Source organism: Lepisosteus oculatus, chromosome 18 (genome assembly GCF_040954835.1).
Source record: "Lepisosteus oculatus isolate fLepOcu1 chromosome 18, fLepOcu1.hap2, whole genome shotgun sequence".
NCBI lineage: Eukaryota > Metazoa > Chordata > Actinopteri > Semionotiformes > Lepisosteidae > Lepisosteus > Lepisosteus oculatus.
Window position 1 is genome coordinate 11,879,749 of NC_090713.1, and position 22,636 is coordinate 11,902,384.

At 39.6% G+C, this 22,636-nt stretch overlaps 1 protein-coding gene across 1 annotated transcript in view; it reads right to left on the reverse strand.

Moving 5' to 3' along the window:
• The window catches only part of LOC138223970 (NACHT, LRR and PYD domains-containing protein 12-like), a 514,121-nt gene that overhangs the window by 192,138 nt on the left and 299,347 nt on the right, over nucleotides 1-22,636 (reverse strand). The window contains exon 13 of the mRNA XM_069180151.1: nucleotides 11,248-11,421. Coding sequence (XP_069036252.1) covers nucleotides 11,248-11,421 — 174 coding nt within the window. The remainder of the gene's footprint in view (nucleotides 1-11,247; nucleotides 11,422-22,636) is intronic.

Genomic DNA, 22,636 nt, shown 5'->3' on the forward strand with positions numbered 1-22,636 from the left:
CACTCGCAGTCACTTTTCATGTGCACAAACTCTGCTAGTTAAGCCAGGACAAACTAGCCGGTCTTCAGAGAGCCCACTGCCAGTACACCGCAGCAGGAATCTCTCCCTCCTTCTCCCACGCCTCACACCAGGACTGCCTGGCACCAGGCCAGAGGATGCCGATTGGACGCATCAATAGCCTGTCGGTGTTCCTTTGCGTCTGCGGAAGTTCTGAATCCACATAAATTGGATGAGTGTTCAACATTCTGCATTATAGCTTGAGAATTCAAATGTTACCTCAACACCAGTTGATAACAGTTTAATTCCTATGATTGACGTACTTGCTTTTTAGTATCTAGTGTAGAAGTTGTAATCAACGCTCATTAAAGAAACAGTATAAATGACTGGTATACTGAATGTATGTCTCTTGATTTGTTACTCTTCGCGATTGATTTTATACCTTATGTATTCTGCTAACCCTCACTCTTAAGATCTGTTATGTTTATATGCACATTTTATATATTAATAATGTATTCTTGTGTATTAGTAAATGTGTGTGTGTTGCTGAGTTATTCTGCAAAGAATCATTTTGTGACTTACTGCTACAATTAATAATATTAATTGTCCCAGTAAATGCACAAAACCCCTACAACCAGCTCAATTTCTAAAACTTTTTTCTCATGTGCATTTTTGTATTTATTTACATCTCTAACACTTAAATGTCCTAAGTTTTCATTTGCCATAATTCTTTAGACTGAATTTTAGTTTGAGCCTTAAAAAGCTTAAGGTTTCTCTTTTTTTTTCTTGTCCTACAGAGCTCTTTAATTGTGAAGTTTCCAGCATGGTTACATTAATCTATGTACATTTTAAACTGTTTTTACCAAATTACTGTATTATGGCTTAATTCACCCTTTCCTGAACTTTTATGGCAAGCAGTGCTGGTGCTGTCTCTGGTGCAATCTTTTGCAGCTGAAATTTCACTGTTTAAAAGAATAAGAAATTAGATTGCTCATAAATCCAATCACTTATTCCCATGGTTCTCAAACTGTGGTACGCGTACCACTGCTGGTATGTGACGAGCCCCCAGGTGGTACGCCAGATGACCCTGGAAATTTGTTGTGTGCACTGACAAATTGAGTCTGGTTTTAATATTTTCTATTTTAATAAAAAGAGTGTCAAATACCCAGCCTACATACTACGATACAGTTCGTGCTTGTACTTGAGTGAACACAAGTGCTACTACGTGATTCTATACCATTGTATCGGAACGCATGTTATGAACGTAAGTGACCACTTGTATTTAAAAAAGTCTTCAGCAAATAGGGAGGTAAGAGAATGTGCGTGATTTTGGAACAATGCCAATCTTGTGAGCACAAAAAAGCGTAATAGATAACAATAAAATATTTAAGGACTTTTCTAGGTCAATTTGAGAAAAATACACAAGCGTTTCTGTGTTTCGCTCCCATGCGCATGAAATAAAACTTCTAAACTAAACTTTTAACTTCTGAGACCAACTCCTGAAACAGAAAAGGGGGAAAATGCAAGCTTGCGGATTGCTAAAACAGGTAAGCCCCACACTATTGGTGAAAAACTTTGTTTACTGTTGGCAAAAGAGCTGACAAATATTATGTGTGGAGATAAAGCTGCTTAACAGCTCAACCTGTTGCCCCTTTCGAATGACACTGTCACTCGTAGAATTATGGATATGAAAAGTACGCTGATAGAGCTCATTAAGATGAGCAAATGCTTTTCAATGCAATTAGATGAGTCTGTAGATGCCATTGATTTGGCCAATTTGCTCGTTTATGTTAGATATGATTTTTAAGGCACGTCCCATGAGTACTTTCTGTTACGTAAGCCGCTACCAACAAAAACTACAGGAGAGCACATATTTCAGCTTCTGAATGAATTTATCAAAGAGAATGGCATCGACTGGAAAAAATGCGTCAGAGTTTGTACAGACGGTACTAGAGTGATGACAGGCAGACACAGCGGTGTAGTTGCACGAATTAGAGAGAGAGAGTGCTCCAGATATGAAGTGGACGCACTGCAGCATCCACTGCGAGGCCTTGGCTGTCAAGAAAATGCTGGAGGATTAAAAAACTGTTAGATTGTGAATTGTATCAAGACTCAACCAAGGAATTCACATCTGCTTTGTTCCACTAAACAGGCTCATCCCTCTCACTGAAATATGTGTATATGTGTGTGTGCGTGCATGCATGCTCATGTTGGTCACTGAGATTTTCTGTGGTTCCAATGAGAAGAAGATTTAGTAGTTAAAGTAGGTGGTAGTTGGATGCTTTGGTTTGATCAGGGTGGTACTTGGTCCAAAATGTTTGAGAACCACTAACTTACTCTATATTCTATATAACACAAAGTAATTGCTCTCTGAAAATGCGATTTTTCTTGTTTGTTCTGGAGACCTTGATTGATACTGATTTTTGATGTAAAAACCCATTTATATTCTATTGGTACAGATGCAGCCATTCAAAGTGCACAGGCACGTACCGCTGGTAATTGGCTACGCCATCGTGCGTCATACTGCGGTATGTGATTGGTTGACCGACAGGGGCACTCGTGGTGCGTTGGTCGGTCGTAGAAAGATTTAAATGTCTTTACTGTGCCCGTTTTAGTATTGAATATTTATATGGAATTTTACCACTGAAGGGAAATCTTAGTAGCTGAGCATAAAAAGAATAGGAGCATACTGTAACGCACAGAAGTTTGTTCATGCACAGACACAAACCCATAAATAAAGCTGATACTATTTAGGGAATCTGATCTGATCTGCAATCGCTGGAAGACTCGCCCCCTTCTACTTTGAAAATACCTGTGAAACCGGTTTAATTCACCACAGCCAGCACTCCCGCAGAGAGTGATGAAAACCGTGCTGCGCCACTCCTATTTGGCATTTTAGGGTGCCTGACTTGTCGCCATCTTTAACCAATTCCGTGTTCGAGTCGCAGTAGGTAGAGACACGTACGAAAAAAAGTTCAATCCAGCTACAATACATATATATTTTTGTGGTAAGAGGGAGCAGAACACCAGTATTTACTGCTAATAATTAATGTACGATTTAAAGTTGAAATTCTGAGCCTAAATATAAAGTTAAAATCTCGACAAACGAAGCAATGTAGGAAATGCGCACACAGAAATACACAGAAAATAAATCCGTTCTGACATCTCAAATCAGTTTCGATCATGGTCTCCAAAACGAAAAAGAAAAAGAGCGCAATTCAGCTGTGTTTATGTAGAATAAGTGATTAGATTTATGAGCAATCTAATTTCTTATTCGTTTAAAACAGTGAAACAGCTGCAAAAGATCAAGCTAGCGATTTATGTTGCATTGTGCATTGTGCTGCTGTAATACAGTTTAAAATAATTAAAAGTATAAACAGTATCAGCTTTATTTATGGGTTGTAATTAGAAAAAAGTCAAAAACCGCACTCAAAATGCAATTTAGAGCTTTGTGGCAAGAGGAGACACCCAAACTAATAATGTAACATGCTACTATTTGTGCATGAACATAGTTATACTGTTATTTCTTTAGATACGCGATTGCATGTTTTTTTTTTAATCCCTGGTGGGACCGGGCGTCCATAAGAATCAAGTAATAGGTTTCATTGCGCTTTGACAGATTATCTTTAAATCAATTGCTGATTTAAAGTTTGACAGTAAATGTTTATATTGTAACGCATACTGTACAGCCTCCATTTCTCTATAAAAATCTAAAAGATCGTTTGCACAGAGGGGGGGTCTGCTCTCAGTGACAGCTGACAATCGTCCATACACTCAAGTGAAAAAATTAATAACTCCAATGTAAACGTTGTTACATATTTACAATTTACAACTATTCATTGTTATTAAAAAATGACTTAAATTCGAATATGTTGTGATATTTAGAAATATAAAAAGTCAATTAATTTTTAAAGAAATGTTTGTTAAAAGAAAAGTTGTGGCTCCGGCTGGAGAACACCCAACCTGTGGTTTATAAGTCAGGCACCTAGACCACAGTACCACCCGCAAGGTCACATGAGGAGTGGTGAAACAGCCCTACACAAACAGTATCAACAGACATTGTACAGCGTATACTATTGTGTTATAGTACATTAATATAATTATTTTGTTATTAATATATTTAGATACGCAATTCTATATTATATTCCCTATTAATCAAATTCTTAAAGTATGCTTGTTGGCTCCGGTATCGAGCATTCACAGAAAAGCTTAAAACTACCACTTTTTATTCACGTTATTTCACGTGTTAGTTAAAGACTGCTTAAAATGTTTAGGGAGAAATGGAATACTGGTGTGTATTTTTTCTTTGAAGTACTGAGATCAGCCATATACTGTAATACTGTATGCTTATGTTCCAAAATTAATATAGTTTATGGCCTTCACACGTGTTAGGCTGCTATTCTTTTTATGCTCAGCTACTAAGATTTCCCTTCAGTGGTAAAATTCCATATAAATATTCAATACTTAAACGGGCACAGTAAAGACATTACATATACATATACATAGTGTATACAGTACAGTTTTGCATACAGTAATATGTTTCTGTTCCTGAATCAATTTTATGAGCATGTGAAAGGCATGGTGAATCTGAGATTCTCAAACATTACTGTTGTGACTGGAGACTCCGTTTCCAGATCGCCTGGCACTCGAGAGGTAGCCACATGAACACATACACACACATGTATGCAAACATTCCACTATCAAAACAAAGGCGATAACACTGGTTTCCTACAAAAACAAACTAGTCTGGAATTAGGTGATAGCTTTGCTTGCTCTGTGGGTGCACACGCAGAGTAAAGTAAGCTTGTTCCCGTATTATCAAAATTAATCATTTACTCAAACCAAACACTTGTTTTAGAAGTGAAATGAACTGAATTGGTAATCAACTCACACATCTCAAATAAATAAGCTGTTTGGATTTTTCACCGATAAAATGGTTTCTCCAGCAAACCCGTAGGACCCGAATTTTGGCATGGCAACAGGAGCTGGCTTAGTAGTGCCTGCTTCAGGATTGCACATGAGTGGATTGATTTGTATGAAGGTACCATTAAAAGGGGGTAGTATTTTCTAAAATAACAATTATGTATGTAATGGAGTATGATATTGTATTTTTGGTAATAATATGTTCATTGTTTAGTTGTATATTTAATGTCGAAATGTGTATATCAGAATTCTGATTATTATATTGTCAAATTGTTTTTTGTGCTTTATAGTGGAATATTCTAGGGGGAGGAGTTTAACCTAGAAAAGGAGCTCTTCGAGTTAGGAGAAGGTGGATTGTGGGGAAGAATTGGAGCTGCCTGCAAAAATCTAGTGGTTTTTTTGTACAGTAATTAATGTATCCATTTCGTATTATAGCTTTGTGTTGTTTTTTTTTTGGTTAGTTTGTGATTTTCACTTTGTTTTTTTTTGGGGGTGTGGACTTTGGGAACATAGTTCCTCATAATAAACACCATTGCACATCTTTGCAATTGTGGCTGTGCCATCGTTATTGTAATCTTCTATCTACGCCTCTAAACTCTGCAAGGAGGAGATTGTGACAACTGTACTTTGCATGATTGGAAACATGACTGGTAAAAAATTACTCTGTATGTTGAGATTTTAACTTTATATTTAGGCTCAAATTTAAACTGTAAATCTTATCTAATTGCTACCAGTAAATACTGATGTGTTACTCCCCTTTACTACAAATATGTATTTGTATTGTAACTGGGATTCACTTTTTTTCTGTCTGTGTTTCTCCTTACTCTCTCTCACCCACTGTAATTCGGACACAGAATGGTAAAAGATGGCAACAAGTCAGGCAGCCAGAGGGAAGGTGGGTCGTCTTCCTGCCTCCATAACTACAAATCCAAATAGGAGTAGCTTAAGTGACATAGATTCATGTAACTGACAGTTTGAGGTACCATTTCGTGTAAATTTCACTTTGTTACTGATAGGTTAAGCTTCCCAAACTCAGGCCCAAAGTCATGTGACTGATTTTTCTCTCTGTTTCATTGACTAAACTCAAAGATCACAAGCGCCACCATTTTAAATGGGATGTGTAGTTCTTAGTTCAGTTTGAATTTTAACTGTATGTACTGGCTTCGTATTTGGCCAGGGCTTAAAAGAGAGGGAGCACCAAAAATATTTGGAGCCATCTCCGCTTTAAAGGTACCCTCCTCGTGGAAGAATTTTCACTTTAAATGTTTGCCCAGCCTACTAGAGGAATTCAAGAGAGATCCTGATCTTCACCAACCCCTCAAACACTCTACAGACCCTCCACCTGAGATTGTGTTTATCCTGCTCTTGTAGAAGAGGAGTTGGGTCTGGCCCAGCAGAAAGTGCACTGGGTACAATTCTCTTTTCCTGACTTAACTCACCTTGAACACAACAGCAGGGCTGCTGAAGGCCAGACTAAGGTTAGAGAAGAGACTCATCATGGGAGTCAGGGAGCAGGTATTGTAGCAGTGAAAGTGAACCTGTTTCTCTGCAAAGAAGTGTAACAATAACCAGAAGTATAACATTAAATTCATACAGTATATATGATATGGGATGACCTGTTCTTAATTTGACCGATGTTGTGGCCCACTTCAGTCAATTGCACAAAAAAATAAACGTTTAATTTGGCAGTGGCTCCTCCTGAAACAGCCATGAATCAATCTTTGAAGATATTAGGCTTTTCAAGAATTTCAACTGTAATTCTAACAGTGATCACAGGATGACTTCACAAGGTTTGTGTGCCCAGTTTTTCACATTACCGTGCAGTTTATTACAACCCACAGATAACCTCCTTACTTTCTGTAATTTAAATTTAATTTAAGGTATTCACTGAGTCTCTTAAACCAAAAGAAAAGAAATCATTGGTACGCTTGTCTAAAGGAAAATAGATTGAGTCCTCACTACAATAAATCAAGTGAGGATAATGTGTATCCTGTGTGCACTGTTCTCAGCTGTAAATCATCAGGTTTACTCGCAGCCTCTGATGATAGAGAAACTTGCTGCCTCTTCACTGCACTCCGCAGATCCTGAATGTTGTGAGAATGAAAGTGGATGCCTTGCATGATGTTCAACCTCTCCGGACGTTTTATAAATCCCAATCCAGTCCCTTCTGTTTCTCTCTTTTCCTGATAATCTCTCCTCTTTTCCTCCACTTGTTCATTACATTTAAACTCACCCCTCCGAGCTCACTAGCCAATCCGTATACTCTGGATCTCCACAGTGCTGGCGAGATACTCACTCTCTTTTTTTTCTTTAGGGTCACATAGCCTCGGAGCCCCTCCAATTCAACGAGCACAATACATGTTTATTTATCCTGGTTGAACTTCAATGTAACTTGCATTTCACCTGAACATGTTTACATTAACATTATATTCACATACTATACTGTACTAAAACAACAAAAAATCCATATTAAAACTGTTTACATAAATTCATACAGGATTACAGAAGGGACAGACAAACTCTGCTGGATCTAAAATGGACACAAACTACTTGACAACAATGGTAGTGCACAAGACTCCCCACTGTGAGTTGTCAGCTTTGGACAATGCTGGGTGTTTGGGAGTGTGGGGTCCACCGGCTAACTGTCTGATATCTCCAAAGAAGACAAAGTGCCTGTGTTGAATTAATACGTGGGTGAAATATTGGTTTAAATATTTTAGGAATGATTGATAAAGCTCTGTCGAGATAAGAACAAAAATTCAAGTTAGAGAGAGAAAAGTTGTGCTCCTCTGCCTATTAAGCTCTCGACGTGGTTCTATGACGAACAATTTAATCAGCCACTTGAACTTTTAATGCAGGGCTCTCAATTAGAGAGGTCAGTGGTTCAGATGAAAAAAAGAATTACGCACAGCTGTCCAGGCTGAAAGTCAGAGGGCTGTAATTGATGGTATCTTGGCCCCATAGTTGTTACCAGCGATAGGGCATTAATTTTTCTCAACTCTGTCAAAAAGAGAAATCTGTACAGGCTTTCCCAGGCAGGCTCTATCCCCACACAATTTTCCAGGGAGTTTCAGAGAGAGACAACAGCTGAGAAAGGTGCAGAGCCTGTACAGAACTTTCCCCTCAGCTGTGGCCAGAGACCATTCCACTAAAGTACGAGACTATTTCAGGTCCCAGCAGTCCAGGGAAAACAGGGGGCATATCAGGGGGATGACCCTACATTAACAGCATTCCCCGAGATGTTATGCACACAGAATCTGACATGAATATCTGCCTGTACACTGCAGGGAATACAGTCCCAAAGTAGCTCACATCCAGTCCACACAGCACCAGCAGCCTGGGTCCATGTCTAGCAGGTGTTGTAACTGGGGGACAATGGCCCAGACCAGTCTGCTGGTGAAGAATAAGAAGTGGCCCAGTTCTGTCTCCATTCTAGTATTGTGGCTATTGGGTTGTTTAAGAGGGGAGACACAGGGGGACATAGTGATTAACATGGCTGTATCGCAGTGCCAGGGCCCTGGTTCAGTTCCGGAACTGTGGAGATATTTGTGTGAAGTTTGTATGTTCTCTCTGTGTTCTCATTTGTTTCCTCTGTCGAACCCCTGATGGACTGACAACCAGTACAGGCTTCTGTGTTGGGCCCATTGCTTGCTAGCATAAGCTCTGGCTCACTCATGACCCTGATTTAGAAACAGTGGAGTCCAGGACAGACTGGGTGTCTCCTGCTCTCTACACACACAGAGAGCACCACTCCTCTAGCAGACTGAGGAGGAAAGGAGGCAATGGGGACAGGTCAACCCCACAGGTGATCAGTAGAAAGAGGACCAGGGCGAGTTTGAGGTATCCTGCGCTCAATTCTGCAGGACACAAGAGCCAGACCATGAGCAGTTGATGACAACAGTTGAGAGTCCTCTAGGGTTTCTCACAGTGCCTGACATCCCAGCCATGACCATGATGTCATCAGTGTACTCCGAATCCCGGATATTAGGATCAGGACAGCCTGGGATGTAAAGCTCCTTGCTGACCTAGCGCAGGCTTCTATTATAGACTGTATACTTCTACTACATCATCACTTTTTGAATTCTAGAGGTTTTATAAAATATTTGAGAGGACATCATTCCAGGTGGAAAATGACTATTTGGCTGGTAGTCTTATCATGCTAAACTAAACTGTATCCTTAAACACAAATAATGAAAACTGAAATGAATACATTCTGGGTCCAGATAAGGCATTTGACAGGGTATTACAGCCTTTTGTATTTGAAACTTGTAGGATTTTCATAATGGTTTTATTGTTTGGCTACATGCAATATAAAAGCAACCAAATGCACAGGAACAGGTTGATGGTATTCTGTCAGACACCTTTAATTCATACAGGGAACAAAACAAGGAGATGCTTGTCACCACTGATTTATTCTCTCAGAGTGTACGTCTACAGAACGATACAGAGGGAGGTGATATAGCAGGAGAACACACAATCAGGCTTTTTATAAAGATGGTGTTAATATATACAGCAGAAATTCAACATCTTTTCCTGTTCTCACAGATGTAATCACAGACTACAGCAACTTGTCAGAATAGGGATTAATTCTGAAGAAATGTTATTGGGGGATCTATATCCCCGGAGGTCAAAAATACATTTAATTTACAATAGGATTGGGATAAGATAAGATGTTGAGCAACTGCAATACTCAGAAACCTAGAAAACACATTAAAATATAATTAACAGGTGCTAGAAAATCAGCTCAAGCAAGACTTCAATTGATGGAAACTGCTGGCTGTCTAATTCTTGAGAAGGATGAAGACAGCAAGAATGAAGGTACTTCCAGGATTTCTGTCTTGTTCCAGACCTTCCTTATGCCTCTCAATGACCATTACTAAAACGTCTATTTTATGTGGCTTGAAGTCAGGGTCCCATGCTATTGTGACCGTCGGGTTCCACAAAGGTTAGTGTCCCCCGCCGCTCTACCCCACCGGTTCATCCCGCAACACCTGGGGCACGAACACGGGTCTCCAGCATAACATAACAGTGAACCATCCACATGAGCTAAAGGAGACCTCTCTCAGCCCAGGTGGCTGAGGCCCCTGCTACGCACAGGGAGGGCGATGACGTCACTGTGTCCAAACTAGCTCCGCTACACTATTTCTATAAACCTCTCAAAATTACTATTTCTTTCTTGATTTTTTTAACAATACAAATTCTTGTGATTACTGTATTTATAATACATAATGCTTTGCTTTGTTCTGTTGGAAGCAAGCAGGGCAGGCAAGAGAAAGTGAAACTAGAGATGTGATCCAAAAGGTAGGGGTTGAGCTGAGAGGAACTGATTAAAGCACCAGGGAGAGTCTGAAGGAGAGTCGTTTAACATGCAGGGTTCAAAGCACAGGTATCAGTCCAAGACATGGTCAAACAGGTCAAGGTCAAAGCAGAGAGAGAGAGGAGAAAACACTGGGGGAAATTCAAAGCTGAGAAGAAGTAAATGAGACTCTAAAATGAGAGATTAACAAATTGGTCAATTTTGCATACCAAACTTGTTTCCACAGTTACTGTACATCCTTTCAGATGTATATAAAATATCAGAAAATACAGGAGGAATACAAGAGTAGGACACAGGTGAGAAAAAGAGGTTGGCGCTTTCAAAGAAATTGAAGAATCTAAAACCATTCAAATCTGCATGAATCCACCAATTTACATTCATGGAAAGAATATGAGTAAAATATTAATATTCAATATTGGAAGAAACACCAATTACAAGCCAAATATTATAAATCTGGAAGCACATACCGTTGGAAGAATTGCAGAAAACCTGGCCTATGGTAAACATTTTTTGGTATGAAAATAAATTGGGGAAAGATTCTGGAAGAAAAAAATCCTCATTAGGAGTCATTTTCCTGGGAAAAACACCAGGTGAACGGCCTTCAGAGGCTGAAAGATACTTGTATAGAACTGCCAGAACTGCAGCCATGAAATAAATCACTGAAACTGGTTAAAGCTGGACTGACCCTGTGTTCAAATTAAGATGGACTCTATGAATGAAATCTCATGAAGAATACTACCCACAGACTTATAAATCAACCACAACATACAAATGTGTAAAAAAGATAGGCAAAATGGGAAAGATTGCATGTCGAGTTTCTTAGTAATGAGATATTAACAAAGAGCAATAGTCACAAACAAGAACTTGTATAAAAGTGCCCCCCTTCTTTTTGTTCATTACTTCACATATATTTCTTTTCTAATGCATGTGAACAGGGAATATTGTGTGTCTCAGGATATCTAAATAAAACAATAGAATACAAAGAAATCACCAGTGTTGTGTTCACTTACTTCAGTGTTGTTAATTTACAGCTGGGATCCCTCAGAGCTGCAGACAACAGTTTCACTCCTGAATCCCCCAGGTTATTCTTAGTCAGATCCAGCTCTCTCAGACTGGAGTGTTGAGACTGAAGAACAGAGGCCAGATCTTCACAACATCTCTCTGTTAGTTCACATCTCCACATCCTGCAGAAAAAAAGACAGGAGCACAGCTCATCCACATCATTCTTTCCAAGTCTTCAGTACAACATCTAGCTCAGCAATAATATACAACATCGTGTCATTATCCATCTCAGAGTGTCGATGAAGGAGGATGATGAAGATAACTGCTGCTTCAAATTTTGGGTTCCAGAAGGAAGAAGAAAGATGAGAAGGAACTATCAGGGAGACAGTGGGAAACAGGGAGACACATGGAGCTACAATGTAAAGGGAAACAGAAAGACTTTTACTTTTAACTATAATAAAAATTGCTGTACATGTATTATTATATTTTCTTATTACATCATCTTATAGTTATAACATTTGTTGTTGTTGTTGTTGTTGTTGTTTTTTATTCATATGGTTTATTAATCCCAAATGTAAATTAGCAACGCTAGAGTAAGTCAGCTGGAGCCTTTTTATTGTTATTTGTAGATAGGTTGAGAAAAACAATTCCATTTGAAGAAAAAAAAACAAGCAGGGTTTTTATAACACATAAAATAATAAAAATAATACATAATAATAATATTAATAAATAACTAGCATACACACTACCCCTATATACTGTACTAAACCCCCTTAAAAAGAAAATCAATAGAAAATGATCATGAAACTAAACAACCCCACCCCTCCCACAAGTATACAAAATGGCACACTATTTACACATGACAGACTCTCTACAAAAACTCTCACATGTAACAAAGTCAAAACACACCGACACCCTCAAACACGAATCTCTGCAATTTTACTAGAGGAATTCAAGAGACATCCTGCTCTTCACCAACCCCTCAAACACTCTCCCCCTCTACAGACCCTCCACCTGAGACTGTGTTTATCCTGCTCTTGTAGAAGAGGAGTTGGGTCTGGCCCAGCAGAAAGTGCACTTGGTACAACTCTCTTCTTATTGACACAACTCACTCTGAACACAACAGCAGGGCTGCTAAAGGTCAGACTAAGGTTAGAGAAGAAGTGGATCAAGAGACTCAAGATGGGAGTCAGGAGGGAGCAAGTGATATACCAGTGAAAGTGTGCCTGTTTCTCAGCACAGAAGTGTAACTATAACCTGAGGTATAACATTAAATTCCTACAGAATATAATACATGGGGTGACCTAGGTTCTTAATGTGACCAATGTTGTGGCCCACTTCAGTCAATTGCACAAAAAATGAAGCTTTTAATTTGGCAGTGCCTCCACCTGAAGAAGCCATCAATTTGTGACTATATCAGACTTTTCAGGAATTTCAACTGTAATTCTACCGGTGATCACAAGATGACTTCACAAGGCTTGTGTGCCCAATGAGCAAATATCCTCCTTACTTTCTGTCATTTAAAACTGAAAAACACATACAGACCATGCTGCATTGTGAAATTTCTCAAACACAACAACATATATAAATAACCGTTAGAGAATCTAAAAAACAACAACATTCACTATAAAGGAATGTACGGAGTCTCTTAAACCAAAAAAAATCGTTGGCACGCTGGTTTAGAGATGAGATGATATATTCCTCAAATTTAGTAATTTCACAAACTTTTTTTTAAAAAAATGTGTTTTGATACTGGATGGTAAAAAGTAAAGTAATAATAAAGTAATAAAGTAATGTCCGTGATAAAACAGTAATATAGATTTGAGTCCTGACTACAATAAATCAAACGGTCCGGTGAGAATAATCCATATCCTGTGTCCACTGCTCTTGGCTGTAAATCATCAGGTTCACTCGGAGCCATATTCTGTTTATAAGAATGAAAATGGATGCCTTGCACATCGTCTCCAGACGTTTTTCCAATCCCAATCCAGTCCCTCCTGTTTCTCTCTTTTCCCAATAATCTCTCCTCTTTTCCTCCAGTTGTTAATTAAATTTAAACTCACCTCTCCGCGCACACTAGCCGATCTGTATACTCCGGATCTCTCCACAGTGCTTTTTTTTCTCTCAGGACATGTACCCTCCAGTTCAATGAATACAGTATATGTTTATTTAACCTGGTTGAATTACAATATATAGGGCAGTGTGATGGCTCTGTGCCAGTGGCTGGAAGGTTGCCGGTTCGTATCCAGTGGCTAGCAGAGGAATCCTACTCTGTTGGACCCCTGAGCAAGGCCCTTAACCCCAGCTGCTCCAGGGGTGTCCTATAAATGGCTGACCGTGTGTTCTGACCCCAAGCTTCTCTCCCTGTCTGTGTGTCTCATGGAGAGCAAGTTGGGGTATGCGAAAAGACAAATTCCTAATTCAAGAAATTGTATATGGCCAATAAAGTGTTCTTATCTTAATATAACTTGCATTTCACCTAAACATATTGACATTAACATTATATTCACAAACTGTATTAAAGCAACAAAAAATACATATTAAAACTACATAAATTCACACAGAGCTACAGAAGGGACAGACAGACTCTGCTGGATCTAAAACCGACAAACTACTTGACAACAATGGTAGCGCATAAGACTCCCCGCTGTGGGCTGTCAGCTTTTTTAGTGAGGTGGGACAATGCAGGGTTTTTGGGAATGCGGGGTCTTCTGGTTTACTGTCCTATATCTATGAAGGAGACAGAGTGCCGGTGTGGAATCAAGACGTGGGTGAGGTATTCTTTTAAATATTTTAAGAGTGAGTGATATCGCTTTGTGGAGAGACTAACAAATTGTTCTCTAGCTAGAGAGAGAGAAAAGTTATGGAATGTTCGGCGCTGTTCTATGACGAACGATTTAGTCAGTCACATGAGCATTTAGTCTAGGCAGGCTCAATTAGATACAGTACATCACTGGCTGATATAATCAATCAACATGGCTCCGGAGAGTGGGTACGTGTTACTCCTCATCTTAATGTCTTCATCTGTTTCGTATTGTGGGCTTTTTGTATCCAGTGTATCTTTTCAGCAATTATTTATGAACGACAAGTGCTTGTGGACACTGGATTGAGAATCGCTGATTTAAACACAGATATTTCCTATCTTGGGTGCCTTTGCCTACGGAACCCCCTCCACCTGACTCGGAGCAGAGCCAGCGAACGCGACAGACGCAGAGCGGGGAGGACTTCAAGCGAGAGTGAAGCGCCACGGCTATCGGACCCCACTCCTGAGTGTCCTCCTGGCCAACGTGCAGTCCATGGAGAACAAGATGGACGAGTTAAGCCATTAGAGGGATTGTTGTATTCTCTGTCTCGCCGAGACCTGGCTGACCCCTAATACACCTGACTCAGCTGTTCACCTTGACAGATTCTCCACCTATCGTATGGATGGCTCTGGTTCGGCTGGTAGTGTATGTCTAATGATAGACAACTCTTAGTGTTCAGATGTGAACATTTTGAAGCAGTTTTGCTCTCAGGAAGCCTGGAAGTATCGCTAAGGATACCAATAATCCTGGTTTCTCACTTTTCTCCCCCTTCCCTCTGGTAAGTGTTAAAGGAGGATAAAGGCAAGTATGTCCAGATTCAGAGACAGTTTCTTCCCACAAACTGTCAGACTACTGAATGCTTCCCCTACCACTGGCTCACACCGATTTATTTTCTAAGATGTATGTTATTTAACTTGTTGTTGCTGCCACTGTTCTGTTTGTTTTTGGTGTTAATGTGTTTGTAGTGGAGCATACATGTAATGAAAGTTAGAGGGCTGTAATTGCTGTATTTTGGGCCCCCTAATGGTGATCAGTGGTAACGCATTAATTTTTATCCGCTGTGTCACAGAGAGAAATCTGTACAGGCTTTCCCAGGCAGGCTGTATCCCCATTCAAGTTTCCGTGTCAGGGAGAGACCATAGATGACATCAGTGCACTGTACAGAGCTTTCCCTCAGCTGTGGCCAGAGATCGTTCCTCTAAAGTACAAGACTGTAGGAATGTTTGTATCTGTTTAACTTACATTTGGGACCCCTAAAACATTTGCCAGAAGGAAGAGGTTGATATTCAGAATTGAGGATGTGGGAAGGATCTGATATAATTTATTCTGCCTGTTTGATTATGGATTTTTCAAAGATTGTCTGCAGGGAGGGATGCTGTTTCAATCCCATGACCTTCAAAGCTGTCTGGATGAGGTGGTTAATTTGTGATTTAAAATGAACTGATAGATTACCAAACCACACTGTTATACCATATCTAATAATGCTTTCGATTACAGCGTGGTAAAAGAGCAGCATTACTTCCTGTCGAATCCCAAACACTCTAACTCTTTGCAGGAAATATAAGTACTGCTGAATTTTGGAGCAAACACTCTCCACATGAGTAGTCAAGCACAGGTTACTGTCTATGTGTACACATAAGTACTTATATGAATCAGCCTGAGTGATGTTAATTGTGGGTTACTACATCTGAGTGATCACCATCTGCTCTGGGATCAAAAACAATTTCTTTATTTATTTTTTTTTAAATTCAGAATTAGGCTATTGTTGTCACACCATTGCACAAATCTTTGGATTTTAGACCTATACAGATGAGCTGCTTCTTCTGTGCATTGAGCCAAGCACAGCTGTATCATCTGAGAATTTGAAGATGAAGTTGCTTTGACTACTGCTTGTACAATCATTTGTATGAAGTGTGAACAGAACTGGAGAACTCACACAGACCTGAGGGTCACCTGTGCCAATGGATCTTGATTCCGAAAGAAAGAGTTTTATTGACCTGCTGACATACTGTGTACGGCTTGTTAAAAATGAGTGATACCATCTTATAATGTAATGGTTAACGGACATTTGCTTCAACTTGCATATCAGTAGATGGGGATGTAGCATATTAAATGCAAAGCTAAAGTCCACAAACAGCATCTGAGCATAGGCATTGGGGTCCTCTAGGTGTTTAAGAACCAGATGCATAATGCTGTTGATTGCATCATCGGTGCCCCACCGGTGTTTATATGCAAATTGATAAGGATCCAATACAGTGTTCACTTCTGAGCCCAGCATGGATACCATAATCCTCTCAAAGCATTTCATCACAACAGACGTCAGTGCTACCAACCTGTAGTCATTATTATCTGAGGGACAGGGCTTTCTGGGTATTGGCATGATTATTGCTTTTTTCCACAGCACTGGAACAGAGTGAGAGTCAGCAGACTTCTGAAAGACAGGGCACTATGCTAGTGTTAATTCCTCCGCGCAATTTTTTAAAAGAGAGGCAGAGATGCCATCAGGGCCTGTTGCCATCTTGGCACATATGTGCTTGAAACATTGTGTGGTCATCTGTGGAATTATTACAAGCCTACCAGCACTACTGTCTGCTGTAATAGTATCTAATATATTATCACCTGCAACAGAGAAGTCCTGTGTCTCAAACCTCAGATAAGTCAGTCAGATCATTTGCTTTAGCCAGCTCATCCATTGTATGGAAGCTCTTCTTTGAAGAATTCATGTTTTCATTGTTTGCCACAGCCTCCTGGAGTTCATTGTTTCAAAGTCCCTCTCCATTGTCTCCTTGTTTTGATTCTTTGCATTCCTGAGTTTTAGTTTAAGCTCTTATTGCACTAATTTCAGTCACACTTCATCCTGGTTTTTAAAAGTGAGTCTTTTACGGTTGATGCAGGCTATCACATCCTTAGTTATATATGATTTATTATGTGGGTAAACTGCAATGCTTTTCAAGAGGTTCATCAGAGGGGTGACCCTACATTAACAGCATCCCCCGGGAGGTAGCGCAGATAGAATCTGATGTGAATATCTGCTTGTACACTGCAGGGAATACAGTCCCAAAGTAGCTCACATCTCACAACTGGGAGACACTGGCTCAGACCAGTCTGCTGGTAAAGTATAAGAAGTGACCCAGTTCTGTCTCCATTCTAGTATTGTAGCTGATGAGTTGTTTAAGAGGGAGAGACACAGTGGAGCAGTGGTTAACATGGCTGTATCGCAGTTTTTCTTCCCTCCCAAATAAATCTAGATTGAAGATTTCCCTGAAATTTGACTTTATCTGACATTACAGGGATAAGTTTATACTGTCAGCTAACTGACAAAGAAGGCAGTATAGCATTTGAAAACCATCAACATCACTTTTAATAAACAATTATCCAATTCAGGGTCACAGTTACCCAGAGCCTGTCCCAGGAAGCACTGGACACAAGCCAGGATTGAACCCCAGACAGGATGCCAGTCTATCAAAGGGCACACACTCACACCAGTGCCAGCTTTCCCAGAAGCCTATTAACCTGCCAGCACATTTGTGGACTGTGGGAGAAAACTGGAACACCACACAAACATGGGGAGAACATACATACTCCATACAGACAGCAACTCAGGTCTGGAATTTAACCCAGAGCCCCAGTGTGATATCTCCTGCACTTAGCTGATGGAAGCAGTAAACTGGAGACTGAATCCAGGCATAGGCTCTGCTGGAAGCAAGCAGGGGAGGCAGGAGAAAGTGAAACTAGTGACACAATCGATAAGGCAGGGGTTTAGCTGAGAGGAACTGATTAAAGCACCAGGGAGAGTCTGAAGGAGAGTTGTTTAACATGCAGGGTTCAAAGCACAGGGATCAGTCCAAGACGTGGTCAAACAGGCAAGGTCAAAGCACAGAGAGAGAGGATAAAATACTGAGGACACTCAGTTTGGAAGAAGTAAATGTGACTCTAAGATGAGAGATTAACAAAAAAATAAGTTTCGCAAACCTAACTTACTTCCAGAGCTACATCCTTTTAGATGTACAGTATGTACAATATCAGAAAACAGAGGGGGAATACTCAAGAGTTAAAAGTAATATGCAAAAGAGAAAAGGAGATTGGCAATTCCACAGCATATGAAGAATTCAATATTGGAAGAAACATAAACTGCTGGAAGAATGGTTGGGAACACCTGGCATATCCTAAACATTTTTTGGTATGAAAATAAATTGTGGAAATATTCTGAAAAACAAATATTAAAAAAATCCTCATTAGGAGTCCTTTTTCTTCTGGGACAAACACCAGATTAACTGCCTTCAGAGGCAGAGAGATACTTGTTAAGAACTGACAGAACTGCAGCCATGAAATAAATCACTAGAAACTGGTCAAAGCTGGACAGACCTTGTGTTCAAATGAAGAAAGATTCTATGAATGAAATCTCATGAAGAATATTACCCACAGAATTCTAAACCTAAAACAACATATATATGTGTGTGTGTAAAAAAGACGGGCAAAATAGGAAAGATTGCATATTGAATCTCTCAGTAATGAGAAATTAACAAATAACAATAGTCACAAACAAGAACTTGTATAAAATTGCGTAGCAGTTTTTTGTCTTTGTATATGCCTGGCTTCTTTCTTGTTTTGTAATTCCTAATTGTGGATGCATGTGAAAAAGGCAATATTCTGTGTCTCATTCTGTGTACCTAAATAAAAAAAACAAAAAACAAAGAAATCACAAGTCTTCACTTACTTCAGTGTTGTTAATTTACAGTTGGGATCCCTCAGAGCTGCAGACACCAGTTTCACTCCTGAATCCCCCAGGTTATTCTTAATCAAATCCAGCTCTCTCAGACTGGAGTGTTGAGACTGAAGAGCAGAGGCCAGATCTTCACAACATCTCTCTGTTAGTTCACAATCCCTCATCCTGCAGACAAAAAGACAGAAGCACAGCTGAACATCTGCACAGCTTATCCACATCTTTCTTTCCAAGTTTTCACTACAACACCCAGCTCAGCAGTAATATACAACATCATGTCATTATCCATCTCAGAGTGTCTGTGGATGGGGATGATGAAGATAACAGCTGCGTCACAATTTGGGTTCCAGAAGGAAGAAGAAAGATGAGAAGAAACTGTCAGGAAGGGAGACAGTGGGAAACAGGGAGTCACATGGAGCTACAATGAAAAGGGAAACAGAAAGACTTTGACTTTTAAATATTATAAAAATTGCTGTACATGTATTATTACATTTTCTTATTACTTCATCGTATAGTTATAACATTGGTTGTTGTTGTTTGTTCTTCAAATGGTTTATTAATCCCAAAAGTAAATTAGCAACAGAGGAGTAAGTCAACTGGAGACCTTTTATTGTTATTTGTAGATATGTTGAGAAAAACAATTCCATTTGAAGAAAATAAACCATTTGAAGAAAAAAAACAAGCAGGGTTTTTATAACACATCAAATAATACAAATAATACATAATAATAATATTAAAAAATAACTAGCATACACACTACCCCTATGTATTGTACTAAACCCCCTAAAAAAGAAAAGAAAAAGAACATGATCATGAAACTAAACAAACCCCACCCCTCCCACAAATATACAACACGGAACACTTTTACACCGACACCTTCAAACAAGAATCTCTACAGTTTCACTAGAGGAATTCTAGAGAGATCCTGCTCTTCATCAACCTCTTAAACACTCTTCTCCTCTACAGACCCTCCACTTGAGACTGTGTTTATCCTGCCGTTGTAGAAGAGGAGTTGGGTCTGCCCCAGCAGAAAGTGCTCTGGGTACAATTCTCTTCTTATTGACATAACTCACCCTGAACACAACAGCAGGCAGCTGAGGGCCAGACTAAGTTTAGAGAAGAGACTCAACATGGGAGTTGGGTTGCAATTTAAAAAAAGTCTATCTAATTGATATCTAATTACGCGATATTTAATAACACAGTGTGTGACTTAGGAGTCAGGAACCTAACCCACAGCGCCACCAGCAAAGTCGCGTGAGAAGTGTTGAAAAAGCCCTACAAAAACATTATCAACAGACATCGTACAGCATGTACTGTACAATTCTTGTGTTGCGGTACATGAATATAATTATATTGTTATAAATTTCTTTAGATACGCGATTCCATATTATATTCCCTTTTAATCAAATTCTAAACGTATGCTTGTTGACTCCAGTATCACGTTAGTTAAAGACTTCGATGCTTAAAATCTTTAGGGAGAAATGGAATACTGGTGTGTATGTTTTCTTTAAAGTACCGAGACCAGCCATATACTGTATGTTTAAGTTCCAAAATTAATATCGTTTATGGCCTTCACATGCGTTACAGTATGCTCCTATACTTTTTATGCTCAGGTACTAAGATTTCTCTTCAGTGGTAAAATTCCATATAAATATTCAATACTAAAACGGGCACAGTAAAGACATTTACTGTAAATCTTTCTACGACCGACCAACGGACCACGAGTGCCCCTGTCAGTCAACCAATCACGTACCGCGGTATTTTGCGTCAACGCATGTCACGATGCGTGAGGCCGTAGCCAATTACCTCTGGTACGTGTCTGTACTGCACACTTTGAATGGCTGCATCTGTATAGCAGTGAAGGTGTGCCTGTCTCTTAGCACAGAAGTGTAACCACAACCAGAGGTTTAACATTAAATTCATACAGTATATAATACATGGGGTGACCTAGGTTCTTAATGTGACCAATGTTGTGGCCCACTTCAGTCAATTGCACAAAACCTGAAGCTTTTAATTTGGCAGAGCCTCCACTGGAAACAGCCATCAATTTGTGACTATATTAGACTTTTCAGGAATTTCAACCGTAATTCTACGAGTGATCACAAGATGACTTCACAAGGCTTGTGTGCCCAATGAGCAAATATCCTCCTTACTTTCTGTCATTTAAAATTGAAAAACACATACAGACCATGCTGCATCGTGAAATTTTACAAACACAACAACATATATAAATAACCGTTAGGGAAACTATAAAAAAAACAACATTCACTATAAAGGAATGTACGGAGTCTCTTAAACGAAAAAAATCATTGGCGCGCTGGTTAAGAGGCGAGATGATATATTCCCTAAATTTAGTCATTTCACACACTTTTTAAAAAAATGTGTTTTAATACTGGATGGTAAAAGTAAAGTCAGTAAAAAACAGGTTTGTCTGCAATAAAACAGTAAAATAGATTTGAGTCCTGACTACAATAAATCAAACAGTCCGGTGAGAATAATCTGTGTCCTGTGTCCACTGTTCTGAGCTGTAAATCATCAGGTTCACTCACAGCCTCTGACGATTGAGAAACTTGCTGCCTCTTCACTGCGGTCCGTAGATCCCGAGTGTTTTCTTTAAGAATGAATGTGGATGTCTCCAGACGTTTTTCCAATCCCAATCCAGTCCCTTCTGTTTCTCTCTTTTCCCAATAATCTCTCCTCTTTTCCTCCAGTTGTTAATTAAATTTAAACTCACCCCTACGAGCTCACTAGCCGATCTGTATACTCCGGATCTCTCCACACTGCTGTCCTGATACTCGCTCTCCAGGTTTTTTTTTCTTTCAGGACATATAGCCTCAGACCCCCTCCAGTTCAATGAGCACAGGACATGTTAATTTAACCTGGTTGAACTACAATATATGGGGCGGTGCGGTGGCTCTGTGGCTAAGGATCTGTGCCTGTGGCTGGCAGAGGAATCCTACTCTGTTGGGCCCCTGAGCAAGGCCCTTAACCCCAGCTTCTCCAGGGGTGTCCTATAAATGGCTGACCATGTGCTCTGACCCCAAGCTTCTCTCCCTGTCTGTGTGTCTCATGGAGATAAAGTTGGGGTATGCAAAAAGGCAAATTCCTTATACAAGAAATTGTATATGGTCAATAAAGTGATCTTATCTTAATATAACTTGCATTTCACCTGAACATATTTACATTAACATTATATTCACAAACTATACTAAAACAACAAAAAATATATGTTAAAACTACATAAATTCACACAGAGCTACAGAAGGGATAGACAGACTCTGCTGGATCCAAAACCAAGACAAGCTACTTGATAACAATGTTAGCGCACAAGACTCCCCACTGTGGGTTGTCAGCTTTTTAAGTGAGGTGGGACAATGAGTGGGTTTTTGGGATTGCGGGGTCCACTGGCTTACTGTCTGATATCTGAAGGAGACAGAGTGGCTGTGTGGAATCAATACGTGGGTGAGGTATTCTTTTAAATATTTTAAGAGTGAGCCATATCGCTTTGTGGAGAGACGAACATAAAATGTTCTTTAGCAAGGGAGAAAAAAGTCGAACTATGTCGAACGATTTAGTCAGTCACGTGAGCATTTAGTCTAGGTAGACTCAGTTAGATACATCACTGGCTGATATAATCAATCAACATGGCACTGGAGAGTGGAGACGTGTTGCTCCTCGTATTTATGTCTTCATCTGTTTCATATTATGAGCTTTTTGTATCCAGTTTTCAGCAATTATTTATGACCGACAAGTGCTTATGGACACTGGATCAAGAAACGCTGATTTAAGCACAGATATTTCCTACTGTATATGGATCCAACTCAACTATCTTGGGTGCCTCTGCGTAGGACCCCCCAGCTGAGTCAGAGC